This window comes from Brachionichthys hirsutus, unplaced genomic scaffold (genome assembly GCF_040956055.1).
Source record: "Brachionichthys hirsutus isolate HB-005 unplaced genomic scaffold, CSIRO-AGI_Bhir_v1 contig_611, whole genome shotgun sequence".
Taxonomy (NCBI): Eukaryota; Metazoa; Chordata; class Actinopteri; order Lophiiformes; family Brachionichthyidae; genus Brachionichthys; species Brachionichthys hirsutus.
The window spans coordinates 54,242-80,517 of NW_027180420.1; the positions used below are offsets into that span (position 1 = coordinate 54,242).

A 26,276-nucleotide genomic window follows, 5' to 3' on the forward strand; every position below is an offset into this window, starting at 1 on the left:
GGCCCTTCTATTACTGGCACACTCTCAGGCGCCATGTTTCCGCGACGTTCCGTTGACGGACATGAGCCGTGATGAAACCATGGACTCCCAAACTATAGTTCCGCTGCATTTGTTCCGCACCTTGCTCGCACGTTGTGTACACACACACACACTCCATCATTTAATCGGTGAGATCTTCACGTCTTTGTCCAGTTAAGCATTTACAGGTCGTGTACCCATTCGTTTCGGTACTCGTCCCGGCCCTTCTACTCCTGGAACACTCTCAGGCACCATGTTTCCGCGACATTCCGTTGACGGACATGAGCCGTGACGAAACCGTGGACTTTCAAACTATAGTTCCGCTGCATGGGCAATTTAGTGTAACCCATTCGCCTAATTTGCATGGTTTTTTTTATGTGGGGGGAGGAACCCGGAGAACCCGGAGAGAAACCACGCAGACACGGGGAGAACATGCAAACTCCTCACAGAAAGGGCGCAAGTCGGATTCGAACCTGTGACCTTCTTGCTGTGAAGCAACAGCGCTTACCCATGTGTGCAATATATACGTGCAATGTATAATTAATATATGTATTATGATAAAATACAAGAGAAAACTATTTTAATCATCTACAACTAGGTCTACCAGTGCCAATATAAAATTATTGTTGCAGTAATAAAGAATTTCTTAAAATGTGTTTGCTTCCAAAGAAGCAGAGGGATTACACATGCATTAAAAAAGTAAATATGTAAAAGTTCAAGCAAGACTTGGGGGATTTTAAGGAACACTACCCAAGGCTATTTTATGACACGATCTCATGTTAAATTTAAGATATACATGTCCTTGTAATTAATGTTTGTTCACCTCAGTCTTTTGCTAAACATGGGGGTTGATAAGAAACACAAAGAAGCTTGAACAGCAAGATTAAAACTCACCATTTTATTATGATGTTATTTGATATGTCAAATTACAAGTGTATGATGCAACATAAAAACAGTTACAAACAATATGTATGCATATTTACATTATATATTTATGAAAAGTAACGAGCTACATCTGTATAAAGAAAATACAACTATGACTTGTTATTGGGACTATACATTTTACATCATATACTTGGTATATCATTATATACCATAAGAAATTCCTAGACGTGAAAAATCCAATAGAACCAGGAGAGATGTTAAATCATATGATGGAGACTAGAATGGACGTGAGGCACTTTTTGAGGTTGTCAGGATGTAAAAGCCAATGGCACGACTAAAACAAAAGGATGCACAGGAAAGAAATATGCACACAGAGTGGAAAAAAGAAAACAGGCCGTTTTTACAGAAGTTAAGAAGTACCATTTATACCGTTTTCAAAACACATATGTCTTCCACTATTTAGAACTAATCACATAAGTGTTACATCAAGCGCAGTAAGATGAAAAAAAGCATACATATAGTATCGTCAGTGCACCAAAGCATCAGAGAATCAAAAGATAGCCACTCAATTGATGTGGAAAGTAACCTTAAAAAGAAAAGAAAACAAATACACTGAAGAGAAACAGGTTTATATAGATTTTTCTTCTTTTAATCTACACAATGTCAAGAATGTACACTTGTATGCATTCTCAAAGATATGCACGATTTCCAAGAGTGAAACAGGATAAAAGACTAGCAGCAAAGTGGTTAAAACTGAAGTCTTATATAATGGAGGTCAAATCTATTATATGTATATATATATATGTATATATATATATATATAAATAATAAAAGCAGACAGACACATGTTGCATATATATATATTACAGTACATGACAGGAAGTTGCACTGTGCTGGTTAATGCAGAATGAGAAGTGTTATTTCGGCATATTCTCTACACTTGGTATAAATGCACATCCTACATTTTGCTTCTCAGCCAGCAAGTTTTAATCAGGTTGTATCAAAACTTGGTTCAGCCCGCAAATGATGCTCGGGCGGTCCGATCACAACGGGAGAACACGACAACCGACGACACGTTTGGTTACACACCACCTTGAGCGTACGTTACTTCCAACACGCACAGCACACACACACACTCATAGGCGTACAAAGACGCAAGCATATAGGTATAGTAGCACTCGTGCACCCACACGCGTCACACAAGTATCCGCTTCAACACACGCACACATTTCCAAACACTCCGCCGTGGATATATGGTGTTGAGAATTAGAGTTTAACAGTCATTCCTTGCTGATTTTCTCTGTCAACAACAAAATTAGTGATTGTATCTAGCAGCTTTATATGTACGCCTGTATGCAAGTGTGTGTGTGTATATATATATATATTTATCAAACATTTGAAACAAGTGGACTGCCACTACTGTACTGTATTAACACTATTCTTTCTTCTACCATACAAACCAGAGAGAAACTCCATTAGAATCTCAATAGTCATTTCCATCATGTACCCCTTTCAACTTTTCAATGTGAAATAATACTAAAATGTGACCTATGTACAAAATGCTGTCAATTGTAGCTACAGTATAATGCCGACAGCAACGATAAATACAGCTCCATCTTTAAACTTTAAAAGACAAAACAGCTGGGATTATTATCAAAACTTAAATATAGCATTAAGTATTTACAAGTGTTCGGCGGTGGCACCGGGGGAAAGGTCGTCTATCTGTAATTGCATTAAAGTGTCCTGTCCCATCACTGACTCAGTCTGCAGAGAGGTCAATGCGTTTTGCACGTTAGAATATTTGCATAGAAAGTAAAAGGTTGGTTGGTTCAGGAGGAGTTAGTCAAATCAAAGTGGTTTCCACTATGAGTAACAGGAGGTGAGAAGAGATTAAACCAAACCTGCTGTTAAATAGACAGGAATTACAATTAGAACTATTTAAAACATGCCAAATGAATTTAAGATTATTGCAGCTGGACGACTAAAACTGTATTTTTATTATTTTGGGGGGGGGGGGGAAATTTCGATGCGAGGGCTCCCGCTTGGTCATCTTAAAGGAGAAGGGCTGGAAACGGGGCAGACAGCTGGCCTCGCTGTGTCCAGAGGTGAAACCCCCCCACGCCCTTTCCCCTTCCACGAATCCTAAAGCTCAACAACGAACATGTGGTGTCCGGTTTGTTTAATCTACCGTTCAGCTACAGGTGGGGAGGCAGTCTTTTTTTCACCTTATTCTTTGGATGTAGTAGAGCAGGTTAACTAATTCTCCTTATTCTCTGCAAGGTTAGTTTACCTTTAGTGCCATCCATCCATCCATCTTAGAGTTATTAAATAATTACCTCCGCCATGGAGGTTATGTTTTTGCTGACATTTGTCTATCTGTTAGCAACATAACTCAAAAAGTTACAAACAGATCTTGATGACATTTTCATCTGTTCCTGGGAATGTAACCAGGAACAGATGAAAAGATTTTGGTGATGATCCAGAAGAGATCCTGGATTCTGGATCACTTTGACATTTTTGTTAACATTGCAGTAAATTGAGCTTCAAAATGTGTTCCTCAATGTCAATTTGAAAAATGGAGGTGCACTTGGGTTTCAGTCTACTGTGCATGTAATATATTAGAGATAGAAATTTCGAACAAGCATCAACTTATAGCTGAGTCAATTCCACATCGGAGCAGGTCAACGGATTTGTTCTGTCTTTAGTACCTGAGGAAAAAGATATAGTTGAAATCCGGGGGACTGTGGGTCTTGGCGGAGGTCTGAGCTCTCAGAGTGCTTTTCTGGTTTGTTTTTGTTTAGTATGTTTTTTTTTTTTTTTTTAATGTGGGATGAAGTTGAAACAGTTGAAGGGAACCCAACGCAAACATGGGAAGATCATGCAAAACACACGCAACAATCTTACACATACATGACATCTGTACGTTTTTATAAATTGCCAAGATACCTGGCATTCCTGAAGGAGTGGACTCCAGAGCAAGACGACATAACACATTTACATCGGATCGAAAGACAAAGAGAACAAAAAAGGAAACGAGGAATCCGAGGGGAACACAGAAATCTGGAGAGGGTGCTGCAACCAAGGCTCGGAGAGCAGTGCTTTCATTTTTTTTTCTCCCTCATTCCAAATTTTAAGTTTAAAATCAGGGGAATTTTTATGGAAAGATTAGCATAACTTAAGTGCTTAGTTATTTAACCAAGGAGCACTGTAACCCCTTTACTAACCAAAACAAAACTTGCTGGTTGAGCAACATTTCAGCCTTTCTTTCAAAAGTAATTTTAAAATGAGCAGAAAGATAAACACGAAGAAACAAAAACACCAAACAATTTCACTATAGCAGTAAATAGCTGGACTAAAACTGAAATCCACTGGTGAATGAAATTGTCATGCATTGGTTTCAATTTAAACGGTTGAAGACGTTCCACAGGTATTTCTATGATGCGGAAAAACTCGGGGGGTAAAGTCAGCAATGGGTAGCTTTACCATTGTCCCCTTCTAATCACGGAATCAGTCCCTTTATTTTGGAATGCATTCAAATGGTTTTAAAATCATCTCAGAAAAGTAATTATTTTAGCATCTGAAGCTATTCCAAGCTGTAGCTTCAGAAACGAGCTCTTTTGTTGTTTTTGCCCAACATTTCATGGAAAGGAAAACAAAGAATTGGCTATAAATCCACCCACCACAGCAACATTTCTGAAACGTTAGAGTAAAACTAAATGTGGTGGTTAAGAACACCTTTACATGTTGGGGGGGGGGGCACCAATTCTAGGGTGATTACATCGTCAGTAAACGTTGAAGCCACTGTTACCAAACTGCAAATGCACAGGAAAACAAGAACATATCCCTTTTAGCACACTCAAACACCAAATAGTTGTTTTTTCTGAATGCAAAATAGATTTGTCTTTTTTTAGTCAGACTCTCTATGCAAACATTTCCTTCATAACACATGACGTTGTAGAGTTCTGACATTTGTGGCCTGGCTTTGACAATGCATGAGTTTTAAATGTGAGAGAGATGTGTGTGAGTGTGTATACAGGTGTGTGTGTGTGTGCGCGTGTGTGGGTAGAGGTGTGTTTAGTAACATCTCCAAGTCTATTAATCTTGATTCTTCCTCCTCCTCCTCCTCCTCCTCTTCTTCTTCTTCTTCTATTAAACTCCTGAACTTAGCTTGATGCTTAGAGCCCCCACAAAGCATACGGTTTGTTCTCCACTGCTGCTTGTCGGCGACAAACACAAACTGAAATCTCCAAAAGCCCCCCAGAGCTGGGGGATCAACAACATATCACCCCGTCAGAGGGAATGAAAAAAGGATGCCGGCTTTTAATTTTCCGCTTTTATCCACTACCTGTGTTAAGCTAGCTTCGAGGGTGTCCAAGAGTCCGCGGTCCGGTCAGCCCGCGGCCTTGTGCTTGCCCCCACAGCAGCGGCAGGCCTCGCCACAGTGGTGACAGGCGCGCAGAGGCAGGTAGCAGCACATGCACGGCGCGATGAAGGACAGCGCAACCAGGGCCAGCCAGCGCAGACAGAACTGCTCGTCCGCCGTGTCACAAGAGCAGGGGTCCGAGAAGTCGCCCTCGGAGTCGGACATGCAGTGGTACAGCATGCTCTCGGCGCACAGCATGCAGCTGACTTTGTAGATGCACTGCTTGATCGGGTCGGGGGCGTCTTGGCACTGCCCTCGCCGGTTGTCTTCGTGGTTGAACATCTCGCGGCAGTAGATGCAGCGCGAGCGCTCGCCGTCCTCCCGCCGCCGCCGGCCCTTTTTTGACTTGAGGAGGGGCGAGGGCTGAGTTTTGATGGCTGTGTCCTTACCCAGACCGAGGCCCATACCTGTTCCGATGCCCATACCGGGGCCGGAGAGGGAGTCCCCGCCAGGGCCATCCGGGAAGAGGTACTCGCACTTCTTACTGTCCAGTTTGTGGAAGGCCGTGTGGAAGTCCAGGTCCTCGCGGTCTGCCTCCTGTTTCCACATAACAGGGTGGCGGTAGTCCTCATAGCCGCGGATGAGCACGTCTTTACGTGGGTTGATGCGAACTATTTCCTCTTCGTCCATGTGAAAACTAACATGACGGGTCGATTTGAAGGAGACCTGCAATAGAGAGGAGAAATGAATCCGATGGCAAACAGAGATACAATAGCATGAAGTAGCTAAATAGAATAAGATCTTTATCTGGCTATCTTAACAGCAACGTGGAGATGCGATTAGCCGAATGGAGAAGAGGCAAACCTGCGGAGGCAGGTAGCGACGGTTGGTGGAAGGGAACTCGTCGAAGGGTTGGGCGCGGACGTAGCAGCCCCTGAATGGCTCGGTGGAGACCAGAGGAGAAAAGGGCTCTTTCATTGGTGTGCAGATGGAGGGCGGTTCCTGAAGACACAGAAATAAATAGTCAGGTCAGTCCCGCAGGTTCGGCAGAGGCGTCGTGGAAATGGAAAGACAACCTTCACTTTCTTTTTACATACATTATTATTCAACTTCAAATGCTGACCAATCTTTATTTTGTATGTACACCATACACAAAAAGAATCACCTAAACGTCACGTATCCTCCAACCGTCAGCAGTGCCTCAAAATGGTCTGTTATTCTTATTTACTGAAAAACCTAATTGCTAGAAAGCACAACTCAGTGAGACGTTTGAATGTATAGTTTGTAAAATATACCAGAAAAGAAAAAAACTTGTGTCACGGTTTTTTTTTTGTAGGTTTTTTTGCAAGTTATGTCTGGCCAGAAATGGCTGGACGGGTGGAGGACTGTGTCTAACGTGTTTTACTGTCATAGGAATAAAAAAATAAATAAAAGAAAGAATAAACAACAACAAAAGGGAATGGGAATAGTTGGAGCCCCGAAATCTACCATTCTCTCAGAATGTGTTGTAAATTCACCGTCAAAAGAACCAACCAGTCAGGTTCTTCACGATCACAACATGTTTGACTCAGGGTGTGTAGGCTGTTCGTGTGAGAGAGAGAGATCTAGTGTGTGTGTGTGTGTGTTCCACTTATGTGCACCAGGGGGCATCCTGCACCCACGCTCGGCCAAATGACTGTGCTGTGCGGCGATGACTCAAGGCCCCTTCTGTTGAGAACTCAGAGTTCCCATCAGCCTTGCATGTGTTCCCACAAACATTTTGACTGATGAAAAATGTACAACCCTCTGCGACGTACGTAAATAAAGACGAAAAGGTTGCAAACCGTCTGAGCATTCCTTCCACATCCGACCCAAAAAAGTCGATCAGAATGAGACGCCTATAAATAACATCGTTGTGATGCCTCAGTCTGTAAAAAAAAAAAAAAACACGTTAAGATGTTAAACGGCTTCAGTGCTCATGACGGCAGCATCCGAAGTGATGACTGTCCGTGATTCATGTGTGCCGAGCCGATGAGCCACGGGGCAGGACAGTCTGTTACTCCGTCCCGATGGCGTTTCACATCCGGCATCATTTCACAAACCCTCTGCATAACTTACAGCGTGCTCACCACCGACGTCACATTTCATTCAGAAATATACAACAATGTTGTCAAGGTCACATCTGTCTCCACTCGGAACAGACACGCACCGACTTCCATCGAGCCATATTCGAACCTTGTGGAGGCGAGCTAACGATCCCTTCCCCCCCCCCCCCCCACACACACACACACGCCCCGACCTAATCAAGGCAGGGTTATTCCTCCTCTCTTCTCCTCCTTCCAACCTTTCCTTCTGCTGTGCATGTGGAGGAGGCTGCTGGCTCTGGTTAGTCAGTGCTGTGTGTAAAGTAGCCCACGCCAGTGCTTTAACGCACAGCGGAAATCTGGTTTGCTCCCAGCTGCTGCTACAGTAATTACTGTCCTGTGGTTGCTAAGAGATGTTTCCTTTTGACTTCTTTTTTCCCTCTTTCCTCTGTCTCCTCCACTTGCCCCCCCCCCCCCCCCTCAAAAAACTGCTAACACATGGTCTGTGTGTGTGAGAGAGATTTTACCTTTTCTTTGCTTCCAAACGTACCAAGTGGTGTAACACATCCAGGAGAACGTAAAGAATAGGAGACAGAAGAGCAATAACAGAACAGGAAAAAATGGCTTTGTTTTGTTGTATGACGTGTGTGTTTCTGTGCAAGCGTGTGTGTGAGAGAGAGAGAGAAAGAGATCGAGAGGCCGAAGAGTCTGCTGCGGGAATGTCATAAACCAGCTCCAGCTGGAGAAATGCAGCCTAGAACTTAGAAAAAGTCAGATGACAGCTGTGTGTGTGTGTGTGAGAGAGAGAGAGAGAGGGGAAAGAAAATGCGGGGGGGGGGGTGAAATGGGAAACAGACTTAGGCTTCCTTTTAAAGCGCTTGCCTAAGCCCCACCATTCAAAGGCATGCGTGGGAGCCAACCTGGAGCCGAGTTGACCCTTGAGATGTGAGGGAAGAGAGGAGAGGAAGGGAGACGAGGGCTGGAGACGATGCGGCCCGAAAGCCAACCTGGGATCATCCAATCTCAAAGGCACGGGGGCTCGGGACAGTGGGAGGTCGGCAGTAGCAAACAAACCGATTCCTACTGATGAATAAATAAATGCATGATGCACGCCACGCCGCTCTTCTTCCTGGCTCCTGGCTTTATGGTGCAGAGGACACGCCTAACCAGCCCGAACGTCTCCGCTTTATGAGGAAGGCCGTAAATGTCAAATGGCCAACAAAACCTCTGTGTACTAAACCGATAAGAGAAAACATCCTGCCAGAACCAAGTTAGAAGCAGATGTTGCCTGGTGGCATTGCGGGGCGGGGGTCACTTTGTACTTTGTACGACACGATTCCTCATCACAGCTGAGCAGGCTGTTTGTGCAACCGTGTTTTTGTTAGTTTTTATAAGGGTTAAATGCATTACATGTGTGCGTTCAGTGCGAAGCGATCCCAAATTCTGCTAAAGCATTTTTTTGGGGGGCGAAAAAAAACCGGTGTTCCTTCTCCACAAGGCCACTGCTGCTGAGGACCTCTTTTCTTACGGGGGGGGCAACACCCCACAGTAAAGGCCAGAACATAGCAGACTGTCTGTACAAACACTGGTGTGACTTGATCATGGAGGAGAAAGCAACCAAGCTAACTTGTGCTGCGATCGTCGCTAGCTGGTTCACTTCTCTTTCTCTGTAGCCCAGGTCTCCGACCGCAACATTCGGATGCCAAATCACCATGGTGACACCCGCGGTGGCTCGCTCACTGAATCTTGCGAACACCCCCTTCTACCCCCCCCCACTGCCATTGCACACCCCTTTGCCCCCCCCCCGCTGCCTAGCAACAGCAGTGCCATTGAATTTCCTGTATGTTCAGGCTGATTCCTTAAAGAGGAACTTTGCCACAGGAACGTAAGCTCTCCGTCTTTCATTGCTCTGCTAATCCGCAACATACAGGATGTATAAAAAAACGAATGCAGGTCGCAGGTGATGACCAGCCTCTGACAAATGCAATGCAGCCACAGCTTAAAAGCAAACTAACTAAAGTACCATGTGAAGTACAAGATCAGACCTACTTTCAATGAGCAGGGACTTTTTATTTTATTTCAGCAGCTCTTACTTAACTGAGCCGATTAAATTCACTGGCATATTTTGGAGCTATATCTTTTTGTTAACCACAAACCACCATGAAAAAAAAAAAAAAAAACCCTCTCTGATATTGTGTTCACGTCACTAATATGTTTCTATTGCGGGGCTGGGTGGTGCAAGCATTTCTTGTCGCTCCTACTCAGGTGTCTTTTCACCTACTTTGCAATCACAGGTACAACAGGTGACTGGCGTCCATGCAACAGGCTCGATATCTAAAACAAATCAACATGGGCGTGTAGAATTGAACAATATACCTGCTGGCTTTCGCTGCACACAGGAAACGACATTCTTAACCGCACACGACAGCAGCCAATAGAGGGACATTGCAAAATTAAATAGGAAATTATTTGTACAGTACCTCAAAAGTTCTCAGCCTGTCGTAAAGAAACACATTCAATTTGGAGAGTATTGGGGAAAAGTAGAGCATTTCCAACAAGCCTTCTTCGGACAAGCAGCTTCTGAGCCAACAGTCATTAGATTGGCATCAATTGAGTGAGGAGTAACAGCGAGCAACAGATTGATAAAGACGTCTAAGCCTGCTCGAGAACATTTGCTGACCAACACCCAGTTTCACCCTTGGGTCTGGCCAGCACCGGTTAAACACCTGTAAAGTTCCAAGAACAACAAAGGCAGGTGTCACACCTGGGTGGGAACACATCAGGGCTGAAACAATATGGCCGAGGCGCTACCGATGGCACGCCTCACAGTTAATAGTGGAGGCGGGCCGAGTGACGACTGTACCTTTGTGTGTGAGAGTTTTTATAGTGCATCCATCCAATGCCCATCCCACGACACAAAGTTCTACAATTAAAAATCAACCATTGTGTTTATTGTTAATCAACACAAATCAGAAATTAACATGAGCCAACCGGAACACGCTCTCCTCTAACTCACCGGTATTCCATCCTCAGGAGCGTCCCCTTCCCCAAACGGCCGACAACCTGGAAGAGGGAAGCAAGAACCCAAGATGGTGATTTTATACACTCAAATGAATACAGTCATAGTTATGGTCACAGACGTGACTGAAAGGTTATGACATCAAAGTGATGACTCACAACGCGAGCATCACCGCTGGCAACAGGTGCATGCAGAGTGACGGCTGTAATGGCCTGCAGAGGCAGTGACGCTAGTTTTGTGCTTAAATGTTTTGAAGTCTTCACAAAAAAAAAAAAAACTATTTCAAAACTAGAAAAGCACTCACTTTATACAGCAACCATGAAAAGTAAAAGTGAATCAGAGTTGATGTGTATTTTTAACACAGTTTCTAATCCCTAATGTTAAAATGTAATGTTTTTTCCTGACCTCATTCTGGATCAGATCCAGAAGACATTTTGCATGATAGTGCATAACGGACGCCTTTAAGCCAATTATGTCTGACTGGCGCCGCGCCGATCACAGCGTTTAAAAATACTGATATTCAAACTGGTGTTGACGGTTTACACAAAACACTGAATTGTAAGCTGCACCAGCCAGGATCTTCATTATGTAAGAAAACATTTAAGAAGCAGAATAGAAAATACAATGGTAAAAGATCAAGGTAATTAAGTATTAACAAGTATTGAACCATTCATATTGGAATGAGAAGGAAAGTTTGCAAACTGTAGAATAAAGAGTGTTCTTGTTAAAATTTAGATTCACCTAATTGGCCTTGTTTGAAACGCCGAGGCATGAGTCGGCCTGAGCGGAATGTCACAGCGCCATCTTATCATAGAGGTCAGGAGGATTCAGTCAGTCTGTCACGTCTGTCTGAATCACATGAAGGTGTGTGTGTGTGTGTGCGCGCGCGCACGCTTCTACACTACAGAGAGAAAGAGTCTTCCCGCAGCACGACTCTGGCAGCGCTGGGCCACGAAGCTGCCTGTGCCATGTGCCCGGCGTTGCCATGGCAACAGAGAACTGCAAGACTGATGCACACACAGGCAAAACATATTCTCTCCATGCCTCTTCTCTCCCCACACACATTCACACAGCGGTCCAGCAGCAGAACGATGCAGCAGGAATACAGAAGAACCCGCCTGGGCTGAAGAGAGGCGTTACACAACACCGGCAGAATATAGAAGATGCCAGGAGAGAGAGAGAGAGAGAGAGAGAGCGGCACTGGGGAGATGAAACTCACCATCACCTGCTGCAGCTGACATTCACAGAAAAGAGATGAAGCCTTTACCAGCAGACAGAAAGAGTGAGGGCACAGGGATGCGTTTTAGCAACACTGACCACGTTCAACCTTCTTCCCAAGGCATCCGGTTACGCAAACAGCCGCAACCGTTAGCAAATGATCACGAGGCTAATTTACCGGTTAATCATCCGGTCTATAAGACCACAGAAAACAAAGTGGCCCAGATCCCAAGGACACTTCTTCAAAATACCCAGTTTGCTGTCAATCATTTCTTACACCAACCAAGTATGCCAGACCTTTGCCATGACAGTTAACCTCTCGTATAATGATATATGTTCATAGTAATTCAAGATTCTTTGGTACTCCATCAAGAACGGAATGGGATTAAAAAGTGCACGTGATTACCTTTTACCTTGACTACAGTAAATGTGGACTTGTGCCCAGGAAGTGCAAATCTCAGATAAATGCTTGCAAGCAAGAAGCGTCGGATGGCGAGCAGCGATAAGCCTTTTATGACATGTTCTGCTGTGCATCTTCTTCCCTGTCCAGGGTTCCCAGGTCTGGAGAGTAAGAGAGATTACAGCTTCCCAGCCGGCCTCTTGTGTAACATGGGGCTGGGTGGCAGATTGCTGAGCTGGCGATTCTCATGCTAATTTACTTTGCAAACTCTGGCACAGTACTGAAAAATAATGCTCATCAGGACCCGGAGCTGCCAACAACAAAGACTCAACTCCACCCAATGGTAACATACACTCTGACAGAAAGCATGTTCATATGTCGACATCAGTGTCTGCACTTTGGATGGCAGCTAACACACACACACACACACACACACACACACACACACCAAGGACCTGCCAACAAAGCAGACACACAAACACACCTACCTTGGGTGATGTCCTCAATGGCCCGACGTATGCCCCGGTCGAAAGCGCGGGCATCAGCAGGGCTCTGGAAGGTCAGTCCAAACTTTTTGTCGTTGATCCTCCAGTGGTGAAAGATGGGGGTGACTTTGTTGTATACTACATCTTTCTGCAGGATACACTCCAGCACCACCTGACAACACACACACACGCACACACCCAGTGAGATAAAGACCATCCGCATTTAACGGCAATTCAGTTCCATTTGTTGAAGCTGAAGTTGTTCGTGCTCAGATTGGAAAGTGCTTTATTTCAAAGTTTGAAGAAACTCATCGGGGAACACGTTTAAATCTTTTACCTTACTCGGCACCCTGACATGTTGAAAGCGTCACGGTCAATTGTCCCACAGCGGAATGAGTAAGGGAATAAAGAAAGAGGTGAGAGCAAGTGGAAAGACGCGGCCTCACGGGTGCCAGGATAGAAAACGATAAAGAAAACAATCCTCCTAAACCCAATAAATCCCTACACTTCTTTGGATAATGTGTGAAACACATTTTAAAATGTGGGGTTTTCATTACAGATGATAATAAAGTTGGAGAGTGGCGGTGGCAGAGGAAGGGGAGCTTGGGTATGTTTTGGAGCTAGGCAGCCAAAGTGTGTCGGAGAGAAAGTGTCTCCAAAGCCCATTATTAATCAGGGCTACTGGGCCGCCTCCCGGCCTTCCTCTAGGCAGATTAAATGAAATGAGAGACGGCCATTACAGTCTTTGAGGTTTTTACACAGACGTGCACGAGAGGTGGCTTAACAGGGTGTGAATGTGTGAGGAGCGTGTGCGCTCAGGAGTCTGCGTGAGGAAAAGGTGCTACACTGTGCATCCTCCTATTGAAAATGCCTCATCAGAGGACGTCACAAGCCGGCGCCCAGCATCTGAAAACAGACGGCGAGGATCGCTGTCGATCCAGACGGCAGCAGACTTTAAGAGGCTGACGCATGGAAGCTGGGTGAGAGGCTGGTGATACGCGTCACAAAGGGCGCATTCAGGTCTTCAATTCATTCTGCATATTTGAGCATGAGGTGATTTTTACGCAACATGATTTTTTTGGCATGCGTCTCCCGATGTCGGTGTTGCGTTGCTTCCCCAAGAAAAAAGAGGGGTCAAAGGTTAAGGCTGGCTCGTTTACCTACAGCCAGTGAATGAAAGGGATGCATTTGAGGACGATGAGGTGGCGAGGAAGGTGTGTGTGTGTGTGTGTGTGGGGGGGGGGGGGGGGGGGGGTGCGGTGGGGTGGGGTGGGGGTTCTGCCGTGACTCTGGGGCCGATTGTGGAGGCGAGACTAAATGGAGCCGGAGCAGGTAAGGTGAGCGCACAGCGAGGCCAACGCAGGAGGAAGTATCACAGTTGCAACGAGGATGATACTTAACACCGCATTCACACTGTGTTGAGAGAAAAGAGAGGAGGAGCCACCCGGACTGAAAGACGGAAAAAAATGGAAAGGGAATAGAGAATGGAGATATTAGAGGAGGGGGGGAACAGATGCTTTCTGCGCAAAATACTTGGTTTCGTTGATATTGCTGCACACTCAAGACTCGGGCTAATACAACAATCTAGTGCACGAAGACGTGACAACGTTATCCCGGAGAAACAAAGAATCCCGGAGCAGGTTCCTGCCCTCGTGGTATGAATCAGCCGCCGTCGAAGACTATGAATGGCAGGGAGAGAGGTGGCAGCCGAGGGAGAGATTTATTATAATCCGAGCGTGGGTATTGGAAGTAATCACCAGCCAATTAGAGCCGTAGATTTTAAGAGTCAGAGAATTAGAGGGAAAAGGAGGTGAGAGAAAGAGTCAGAGGAGGGAGGGCGCCGAGGAGGAGAGTGATTGGAAGCTATATGGAGAGTCAGCTGAGTCATCACCAGTACACTCTGTGCCGCATCACTGCGTTTATAGACAGATCCCCTCCACCTCTTCCGTCTCCCGTCTATCTGGCTCCACCTCAGCTTCCTGCTCGCCTCTCTCTTCTCGACTCATCCCTTATCTTTTGCACCCGCAATCACATCATCATAAAATCATCATACCATAGTGATTTCACAACTCTGGCTCCAATCTTTTTTTTCCCCTCCCCATGTAGTTCATGATTCTGTAAGGGATTTGGGGCGGGTGCTAAAAAGAGCCATATTAAATAAGGAAATGACTGAATATTCAGACGTAAAAAAAATGAAATAAAAATCACACGAGTCTCTTCTTTCTGCCGGCTCTCCATGACGTCAGAGCTTTTCATTCACCTCCGAGACAAAAACATGGTCTTTACCGTTTTAGACAACACTGCGGCAACAATTCCGGTTATCACGCTACCATTATAACCACATCTTCTTGTGGTTCCGTCTGTTTTCACGGAGTCTTCGTTCTGCCCCTCCTCTGACTCTCAGCAGTGTTGCGTTTGATGCCAGCCCCACATCCCTGGGTGGCATTCGTGCGCCACGGCTGGCTGCTTGTTGTGGTGGCCCAGGGTAGACTCTGGTGGTGACAACGACTGTTTCCACCACATCGCAGAAGAGCTGTGGAGGTCTCTGAGTCTATGCCTATGCCTGGTCTGAACAACAGCCTTCCTGTCACACCCTGTTCCTGTGCCACACGCATACTTGGATAGCAATGCGCGAGACCATGCCATAAACAAGAAATGCATAAAATGTGTTCAGTCAAAGAAGAAAACAGGCGATTTGGATTTTTAACAACCCGCCAATGCAATGTCTGATCTCTAGGGGCCACCAGACGCCCAATCACAGTGGCCTCTTTGGTCCCCTGACATCAGACAGATTGTTCTCGCACCCTCTCAGACACAGAGTTCCATTCTAATTACCAGAGACGAGCATCAAATCAACTGCATCTACCAGATCTGTTAACCTGTGACAAGACGGTCGTGAGATTGACAACAAAAGACAGAAGGATTAAATGTATAGTATGAAAGGAACCCCCCCCCCCCCCACGTGTGTGTGTGTGTGGGGGGGGATCTGAGAAAAGAAGGGTTCATGCTGATCTACTTTGAGAGTGCACCATCGTTGGATTGTCCAACCTGAATGTGCACAAAAAAGGAAACAACTGAAAACGGAGAAACAAACCATCGTAGGTTGTCCTGATGCACTGGAATGAGGTTGATGTTCCCTTACCAACTTGTCTTTGAGCCTTTCCCCCTTGATGTGGAACTCCACAGCAGTGGGGCTGGGGCTGGGGCTGCAGGGGCTAAGGTTGCTGTTGCTTCCTCCGCTGCCTCCGCTGTGGGTGCTGCTGCTGTCCTCCGCCCGGCTGACCTTATAGACGGTGACACAGCTAAGGCCTCCGCCCCCCAGGGGAAGCCACCCACCACTGGAGTCATCCCGAGTCATGACCACTGCTCTCACACGCGCATAACTGTCACTATGGAGGAGGGAGGGAGGACAAGGTGGGTGGATGGAAGAAAAAACAAGGAAAGAAGCAGAGAAAAAATATGCTTTCAGTGAATGTAAATCAATATTGATCAGTTTGAAGGGGAAACAAGATTCTGATAATCGTAATTATGTGGATTAGAACATTAAAGTAGATCCAAAACAGATACAAGCCTTAGTGTAGTAGATGAAGTACAAACAAAAATGTGAGAGAATATGCAGCAGGGAACACGTCACACAAACACAGATGAGAAAATGGACCTTAAATGTCCACCTCAAATCCGTTGGACATTTTCAGCGCCTGCCGCGTCGCGTGAGAACTACTGCGGCATCAGTGTTGAACACAGCAAATGAATCCGTGGGGACATTAGGGCGGTGGAAGCAGCGACGAACATGAAACAAGGTGAGAATCTACCACAATCTAAAAATAGAAGCCGGAGGAGCAAAATTGATGATTCAGCTCCGGATAAACAGCATATTTTGGTTTTACACTCCAGCGTGTGCGATCTCTAAAGCATGAAGCCGCCAGGGTATGTTTAACCTCAGGGGGGGGGGGGGGTGACCAAGTAGCCAAGTTCAGGCTCCCGTTACTGCTGATCTGAAATCAAGTGGCTTTATTCAACACGACACATGGTGAGGCCTTCATCTTACAGCACCTTCATATTTGGCTTCTTCATTCTTTAAAATACATTAAATCGATGACATAAGATGCAAATGAAGCAACGCGTTCGAACGGAGTAGGATTTTATTTCCAGGATTATGAATGGCTTTAAGAGTCAGATTATTTTTTGGATACAGCTGACTTGACCGTGAACACCTTCTACCGTAATCTACGTAATATCAATAATAGAATCAAAGCATGTACAGTTTAAGTCTATTATATTTGTACAACTGCTTCTCGGCCATTCCCTCCCCCCCCCCTCCTTTGCCTCGTTGCCCCTTCCACCAGGGAGTCAGATGTTTCCCTGATTAGATAACATGGATTGAATTGGGCCAGCGGAAACGACAAAGGTCGGGTGCGCTGAGGACAGCATTTTGCAAACTCCTGGTAACATATTAAAGAATTGAGAAGGGGCAAAAGCAGGAAAGACCGACACCCGGATACCTTCCTGTCATCGGGTGCATTCTGACGATGCCTGGGTTGACCAAGGACGATGACGTCACCGGGATGGAATTTGTTTTTCCTTCTTCTAATAGTGGCCAAATATGTGACGAACCTTTGAAGCCCTCTGGTTATTGACGGGTGGAACCTCAACTGAACTACGCACCACGAATAAATTCAATAGCGCTCCGTAACTATTAGGTGCACAAGAATAACCTTTGTGCCCAGTATGTAACAGGACATGGAACTCTCACCATGCCTCAACTAAACTGGTTTTAAAAATAAAACAGGCTCATAAACATTATTCGTTGTATATCCACTATGCAATGACAATAAAGGCTTTCTATATTTCTATTTCTATTACAGCAACATTTCCATCCATGTACAACATTCAGTAGCAAACACAACAAAAGCAAACGCTATTTAATGAGCATTTAAAGCGGAAAAAAGAAACCTTTCATTCAGGAATAAAAATAGGATCAACGCAGAAGTCCCACAGCTATTATCAAACACACGCACACACACACACACACACACACACAGCTGATTGCAGATCAGCTGGACAAAAACACGCATGCTTGACAGTTAGGGGGGAGAAAAGCACCACTGACTGATTGATACGACCCAGCTCTCAAAGCAGAGCAGCTGTACCGCCTCCCCAACAAGGCCAGCCCTCCACACCGCTGGCACGCCACAGCTCCCCGGATTATTGGTTAATAATTAGCAGGAACCAGTGAATCCCTTCTCTTCTTCCCGTCAATCAATCGATACGTTACGCTGGCTCCAGATCATTTGTGAGTATGATACTCACAAACTGACAAAACAGATTTGACAATCACACTCTTGAATCTGTCCCACTCCCGATATTTTCCATATCATGACGCAGCATAATACACTTACGGTCATTCGACACGGGGCAAATTACGACCGAGTCGGCATACGACAAAACCCTCGGAACCAATTGTCATTGTACGTCGACCCCCCCCCCCTGCACTTTTTCCAACCAAAGGACAAATGCATCATCCCAACCTTTCCTCTTCCCAGAATTTAACTCGGCCCCTAATTTGATTTGATCATTTGGAACTGAATTTCTTAACAGGAGTTAATCGGCAGCTTTAAAACAAGTAGACAATGGTTGCTTTTGTAAGCAGCAACGTTCAACACTTATTGCACGGCGTTCATCTTCTTCACGGTGTTACGCCACCTAGCTGGCCCACGTTGGTGTTCTGCGTACACTCGCCTTCTGGAACCGACCAGCAAAAACAGGTTTAATCACCTAATCAACTAAAGACGTAGATCCCTATTTCCAGGGTTAGTGATATTGCATTTGGCAGAGCCGTCTTCACTGCTGCCTGTTCAATTGGGATCTTCTGCCAAACTGTCTACATCCTCGGCCAACCCGCCAGTCATGGAGCAACACCCCACCAACAGTTGTTCTATAATCACCATACAACAAACCAAAATAAGAAACTATTCATCCAATTAAAGAAATATGAGGGTGGATAGCAAGGCTGTATGACAACAGACACTAGATTGATTGAATTACCCACATTATGAATCCTATAATCTATAATAAATCAGCTTTCTGTCTGACTGGTTGCTTCCAGACAGAACCCCCCCCCCCCCCCCAGACAAAACATGTATTGTGCATGTAGCCGTGAAGGCAGCAATAAATGAACAAAATACTGATGCTGTTAAACCCCTTGATGCCCCCCCCCCCCCAATCAAGGATGCTGGTGATGGATGCAGGAGGGGCTGTCAATCAGCCAGGGTTCTCTGGGGTGAACAGAAGGCAGGCGGTGGTGTCACTCAGGCGTGACCAGGGCACAATGACCAGGGCCTGACCCTTCAGACCCACCATCACACACATGGCAGCAACCACGGCACTTGCAGGGAAGGGGGCAGGGCCCACAGAGGAAGTTTAGTGGCCTTTGTGTGCGTTAGCCTTGTTTTAAGAGCAAGAGACACACGTCAAACAAAAAATGACAAGTTCTGTATTTGCGGGTTGATTTTTAAAAAAAATCTTCAAATCAAAGAACTTCAAATGAAAATCTTGCTGTTTTTATGGTAAAAACAACAAGTGGTCCGAAAAGACCCGAGTTCAACTTGCTGCGCACGCGCACACACCAACACACACACAGCCGATGGAGACAAAAGCCACCTTTGTTTATTTACACTGAACAAAAACCCCAGCATGCGACAAAATGTTCTCGCCGATTCGAAGGCATTTTCAGTTGTTTATTTGTTTTAGTTAGTTTTAAATCTCGGTTATGAGTCAAACTCATAACCCCCTTGTCAAAATGTCCCACCCCAGCCCCGTACTACTGCCCAGCTGCCTCGGATCCTTTGTAAAGATGTTGATTCAGTGCCGTTAGCGCCGCCACTGCTGCCTTTGCAGTATTTAAACAGATTGGTGGGGCACCATAAAGGCGCAACAGTTCCACATTGGACAGGCTGTTTAAAAAGGGGCTAATGGCTGGCTTCCACGCCCTAGCTGGGAGCGCACTGGACACACAATTGAGACCGGAAACAGATCAGCTGGCCTGAGGGGGAGAGGAGGGGGGGAGCCCCCATTACTTCAAACTATTCTAAGTTGTTGTGCTGGATGACTGACTTCATTTCCGACGAAAAGCAGGGGAGAAAATTCACAGGGAGGGGTAAGAGAGCACTATGGTGGTGGAAGAGGTGGTGCCTGTGGTTTGATCAGGGTGACAGTCGACAGCTCCAATTAGCTTTGGGGAATGTGGCCTTTCCAAGGAGTGCAAGCCTATGTAGCCTCGATATGCAGGGGGGGGGGGGGGATCTGACCACATTAGAACGCGATCAATCTTGAAACTACTTTAGAGCAAATCTAAGGAGTGTGTACTATTTAATATTCTCTTCCGTTTCCAGACTTGGCATCGCCTCAGTCAGCAGCAGAGTGAACACTCTAACAAAGCCGTGCTGCCAAATAGACGACCACAATGATTAGACAAATCGCTTGATGCAGCTCTTCCTCGTGTGACATGCTGTAAATAGTCCGGTGTGGGTTAGAGGACGCTGCGGGGAGGACGGAGAGCTTGTCCCAGAAGAAGAAACGTCTCCAGTGCAATCCCGAGTGTAATATTGTTTTAAATGTGGAGGGGAGGAGAGCAGAGCAGAGCATGTGTTGAGCAGACCGATCCAGTGAATGGTGGAGAAAGGGGATCCTGGGACAACCATTTCCTCAGTTGACAAAGTGTCCATTTGTCCGCTGCCCATGGCTCATCATGCTTCACTCCTGTCTCGGTCTTGGGCTTCCCACCCCAGAGGAAGTGTAGGGGTGGCACGGACAGGGGTATGACTGGGTGGGAGGGGGGAAAGGAGGGGAAGAAGAAGGGAAAGAGGAGGAGTGCAGGAGGAGAGGGAGAAAGGATGTGGCCTGAGCCCTGGGGGCTCGCCAAGGCACCCTCCCTTTCCTCCGCTCCGTCTCTCTCTCTCTTCTACCCCACCCCTTCCCGGCCGCCTGTCTCTACACAATGGCTGCTTCTCTGCTGAAATTTCACGTTATTGGATCCCAGGCCCGAAGTTTTGTCCTCCCACAATGTCCACGCAGCGGAGCATACTGCAAGGGAGACACACTCTGCAAGCTAAAAGCTGGAGAACCATTCCTCCTTTCATTAGCATCAAAAAGAGAAGAAAAAACCCCCTACCACCTCCTCTTTTTTCCATCGCCCGTTTTCCTCCCAATTTCTCCCCTGTATCAAAATTGGAGGAAGGCTGTCAAGCTCAGTCAGGCTTCACCAGGCTACTTTAGTCTGTGGGACTTTTTCGGAGGGTGGGATCATTAAAATATCATTGGGAAATAAACACAAGGTACTTATCCCAATCCGATTTGATAGATTATCCTCCAAAAGGAAAGCAGTTGCTAGGAAAGTAGAAGGGGGGAATGGAAGGCGGTGTGAAAACATACTCATAAGTCTTTGTTTACTAAATATACATCCATTTCCATCAGCTGATTTCAAGTTGCCAGGATCTACAAGGCTCGTAGACATAAGGCAGTTTAGAAGTGAAGTATCAAAGGATTGGATGGAGTCAAATTTAGACAAACTTACTCAAATGAGAAAAAAAAAAAAGCAAAATAGCAAGGGTACCAAATGTCAAATCAAAGCTCGACTCGTAAGCCGAGCGATGTAGCCGTTTGGTTCAGCGTGATCGCACCTCATTGATGAAAGGAATAACATGCAATCTGGGAACTGACCATCGATTCCAGCAGTGCATCTAATCTGAATGGTTCAAACTAGCTGGCAAATTAGCCACGGTTCAAATCCACCAAATAACCAGTGGCAAACTCAAGGGCACATGCATACCAAAAACTGCCCCGACATGACCCGGCGTGGACGCAGTACAAATTACAACATAATACCAGAACAACACACTTTTGAAGTGCTCGTCTGTTAGCCATTAATAAAACAGAACTAATAATGGGACAAAGCCTGCAGAAGCGCCAACAGGCTGCCAGCATCACGAGCCTGCAACAATGGCTGCAGTGAAAACTAATATGTAGGCTATAGAAAGAGAAGTGAAAGAGAAATTTGCCCTGTCTCCACACAACACCTCGGGCTGCTGGTGAGTCATCTCCCTCACAAGAACATTCGGCTTAGCTACCAACTGACTCAGTAAAATAAAAGAGAACGGGGAAAAAAAAAATCACAACAGAACACGCATACTCGGCTGCTTTGCGACACGGCGAAGCTTCACTTCAAATTTATCGCAATCTTTTCACAGAAATGCAACTTAGTGGCAACAAATTCACTGGATGGGGTGGCGCTGTCGCAGCAAACAGCAGTTAGTGGGCCAAAAGACAGCAAATGAATGTAAAATCTGCATAGTCGCTCTGCAGCCCTGACCAAAATCCATCACAGGATTGGTCCTGTAAACAACAACAGTGTTCCAACAAACAAAAGAAGAGTCACATTGTGTATCAAAAGCCAGAAACACACACACAAATCCAGAAACTGAGATTATTTTAAATTAAGTGCAAGTATTTGCAAAATTAAAGCCTTACACAGCTGCGGCATCTCGTGTATGTGTTGATGAAAACAGTAGCCTCCAGGGACCCAAAAGGTCCACCTGTCTATTTGGACGGAGGGGAAGACGGGAAGCTGAGGGAACAGGACAGCCCTCATTACCGAGGAAGAAACGGCCCAAACCACTCACGAGAGACGTGGAAAGGACAAACCGCCAAACCATGATGATAGCCTACGGATGCAGACAGAAACCGTTCTGACAAGTTGCAAGCCATCACAACAAGCTCCGACGTTGACAATAACACGCATTAGCGTCACCCTCCGAAAACAACCCATCTGTTCAACTTGAAAATACATTTGATTCAGAATCTTCCATAAAATCTTTGCCTCTTAGAGTTAGTGGAACCAAACAGCAACCAGATTCTAAATAGAACGTGATAAAGCCCTCTATTCCTATATGACATCCATCCATTCAGGTAGCGTCTGGGTCCATCTACCACAGAAACACACATATGCCAAATGTTCCCACACACATACAGAACCATCTTCCTGTTTTCAAAGCGTATGGAAAATCATAAGACAGAATGGTTTAGGATTTACATCTGTCTCCTGTTATGTCTGTGCCCCCCCCCCCCCCCCCGAATCATCTCAGGCCAGTTTCAGCAAAAGAGCTCACAACAAGGCCCAGCGTTCATGTTCCTGCACGCAGCTCAAGGGAAAGCAACAAAGCAACATCCACAACGCAGATACTCGGTGCTAAAAAAGGCATTTCTTCGAGAGGTGGCTTGCGATGTGACGCATGGCCCGTCAGGAACTCGGCCTTTCATTGGTTTGATACGTCAGAAACAGCCTCTGATTGGACAGCAGATTCATCCAACAGGTAGAATCGGTGACACAACTTCTCCCTTAGCGTTGGAACGGTCACTGTGCCGTCACTCTGTTCTCCTGTCTGTGGCGCTGTGGACCACTTCTGACGCGAACAGTCCTCGTATAGACAGTGGAAAGCAGCTCAGATCGGAGGCTAGGCTATAATCTACTGGAGGAATGGATAGCATTGTACACTTTGCATATGTGCCACAAGAAAAGAGAAGTGCTATAATAAATGAATGAAATACCTGAACATGCAGAACACAAAGTCGCTGAAGTAGGATCTTATGATTCTCTCCTGTTGTGCAAATAACATTTTTATTTTATTATCTAATTGCCACAACCCGTGCAGCAGTGGCAAATAGGATTAGAGTTTCTCATGGTATAACTATCTTTGCACAGAACTCAATCGAATACTTATTTTATTGATTATTTATCAAAAAAATTAAAACATTTAACAAATTCTCCAAGTAAAGCTTTTGAATGGTATATGATCGCACTTTAGCCAAACTGAATGACAAAACGGTGACGCTGGCCTTCTTACTTATTGTTCTTTCTTTTACTTTTCCAGCAGTTGGTAAAAAAAAAACAAGAATAAGAAGAGAGACAAGAGACTAGGAACAAACTAGTCCCAAGACGTAACTTAGCTTTATGATATTAATGTTTATTTTGGGCTAATGCTGTGCTGTTGTACTGGTAAATAGATTGGCTCTTTGATTATTTGGATTCTTTCATGTGACAGTTTAAAAACATTAACATTAAGCTGGACTTTCTTTTTTCATAAGACACTAAACAGTGCTATTTCAGTTTTAAGGCCGTCTTGGTCACATGTGGCTTAAATTTTATGCTTTGTGGCTACAACAGATAAGACGTGAAATCACATTACCGTACTGACAATTTGTTACAGAACTGTTACAAATGCCGGTTAAATGTTACATGAAATTAGATTACTTTTTTTGGTTGCACTTCATAGACTAACTGTGCTCAATTCTACGGCTGTACAATATTGCAGAAAGATTAGAATGAACTGAGCTGATTTAGCTTATTGAGCAATGCATGTCCTGCAATGTAACATTTGCACATGGGCACATTGCGATAATGCTGAAACAATATATTGCGTAACTTTTTTTTTCAATTATTATTTGTCTCATTTATAGTTAAACACATCAGCATAAAGTTTTTTCATTGGGAACAACCCATGCCAGGGCTTATAAAACTATACTCAATTGTGTGAAATATGCTCTGAAGACGCTTGACTTTTACGACAGCTTATGCTCCTGTGGTACTTAAAGAGGAAATGAAAGTGATCAGGAGGAAGTAACTCAGGTTAAAAAAATACCAACTCCAGCCCAAATCAGGGCATGGGAATGGAATAGTCCGCATCTATGCAAGACATGTTTGATTCAATGGCCTGTTATGGATGGACCAAGATCATTGCAAGTTGACAATGGGGTATAAAGTTTGTATAACAAGTAATTTCTATGACTATGCAATCAGCCCAAAACAAACAGTGAACCCATGAGAGCTATTTTATGTCATCGTACTGTTATATCTACAATGTATGCATCACGCAGAAAACAAACGTGACACGTAACGCAGCCAATATGTCAAATAAGACATTTCAATAGTCTCCAGCAACCATTGTGGTCTCAAGCAAAACTTCCCCAAAATAATACAGAAGCAAAACCAAAAAGAAAAAAATTCCAGCTGTTGAAAATAAGTTGCATCTGTAGATCAAACCTCTTCTTTTAAAGTAAAGCTAAATGCTCAAAGAATTCATACACAACAACTGGCAAATAATCCCTAATAATACCACAGATAAAGAAATTATAATTTAAAAAAAAGTCCAGGAAATGATTTATCTTAATATAAGGGACAACAGGATATAGGCAATTACCCAGGCCATAAAGCACTAGTCCTAACAGCTGAAGTAGCAGTCTCCCTTTGTCGTTTCAGGACATGATGGGGGTTGTTTAGGAGGAATGTGTTTGGAAACCTCTGCAACAGGAATGGCAGTTAGTTCAAAACAGCCCTCAGGTGATAAGATCACGACACCCACATTGGTAGATATAATACTGGGCTGTCAAATCCATCACTCAGATAGGAAGCAAACAGAGAACAGAATCACAGAGAGATCACATGACTGGCAACGGACGATACCACAGACCTGCAGGAATCTAAAACAAAACGAGATGCAAACGTGGAATATACAATCAACTGACCCTCCACTGATACAAATGGACGAGGAGTGCATTTGGTTCATTTTGACACTTCAAAATTGGCACTGGTGAGGATAGAGAAACATATTATTATCAACAACAAGGGAAACCTTTCTTTCCAAAAACCACAAAGTCGGATTTTAGCTCAGCAAGGCATAAAATGTTTGAAACTTTTTCTTCATGTTCACAGTCAAACACATACATGTTAAAAAACAAAAAACAGTATCAGTTGTACAAAAGACAAAAAGATACAGACACAGTTGACCTCAACAGACTACTGGCATTACTGAGATAAATATTTTAGATAAGCTTGACATTGGACACAGAGCCTGGTTCCACATATTTTCAAAGATCTCTTCAAGAACACCGTCCTTGTCTGCAACATTCACATCAGGTTTACATCACTCCACATTCTTCACACCAAAACAGATCCAAGTACAGATGCAAACATAAACCTAATAAGGCTTTGTGCACCTTGATGTCATTTCAACTTCGTGAGGGCGAAGGCCAAGTAAGTAAGTAACGTGTGTACACAAGCTTGTCAGACAAAACCACTCTGGTACTGTTTTTGGATTCAGCAAGTGAGTCATCAAATATCTATATTTATATAACCAATGAAAAAGAAATACAATGTCGCACTGTCTCTAAATGAATTAACTGGGACAAATATTTTGATTTATACACCTGATAAAAACAGACACTGAATAGGTCTGTGTGATGAGCAATCTCATTAAAAATAGCTCATAAAAGAGACTCTGTTAAAGCAAGAAAAAAAAAAAGAAAGATGCTCAGTATTCTTTTTGCTCCATGAATCACAGAAAACAGGCAAATAATGCAACAATGGTAAAAACACGCCGTCGTGCAGGGCAGAACAAAAAACCCAGCGTGTACTGCACCTCACATACCACTGATAATCTGCAGACAATGGAGGCCTCACGGAGTCTCTGAGGTCGTTGCATTGTCCCAGCAAATTCACAAATGGTCTTAAATTGTCACTGTACTCATTCTCACTAAAGGTTTGACTCAAGAAGTAAAAAGCCTGAACCTCTTCAATAGCGTCAAAGATGATTCCATGATTTCAACGAAATTATTCCCCCCCCCAAAAAAAAATTAGGCAACATAAACGTTTTCCTCCAACAATCTGCGGTCAATTACGCCGAATGGCCAAATCGAATTACAGTCCGAGTGTTTATATGATGAAAATGAACTACATGACATGTTACATAAAGACCAGTTAAATGGAATGAGAAAA

General features: G+C 44.7%; 1 protein-coding gene across 1 annotated transcript; it reads right to left on the reverse strand.

Moving 5' to 3' along the window:
* Positions 1–5,293: 5,293 nt before the first annotated feature.
* On the reverse strand, positions 5,294–16,973 carry spred1 (sprouty related EVH1 domain containing 1). Its single transcript, XM_068758295.1, has 6 exons — positions 16,954–16,973; positions 15,594–15,840; positions 12,455–12,623; positions 10,346–10,392; positions 6,131–6,268; positions 5,294–5,992 (listed from the first exon to the last, which is right to left on the reverse strand). The coding sequence occupies exons 1-6, from the start codon at positions 16,971–16,973 to the stop codon at positions 5,294–5,296; spliced, it is 1,320 nt and encodes a 439-aa protein (XP_068614396.1).
* Between the last annotated feature and the right edge of the window lie 9,303 nt (positions 16,974–26,276).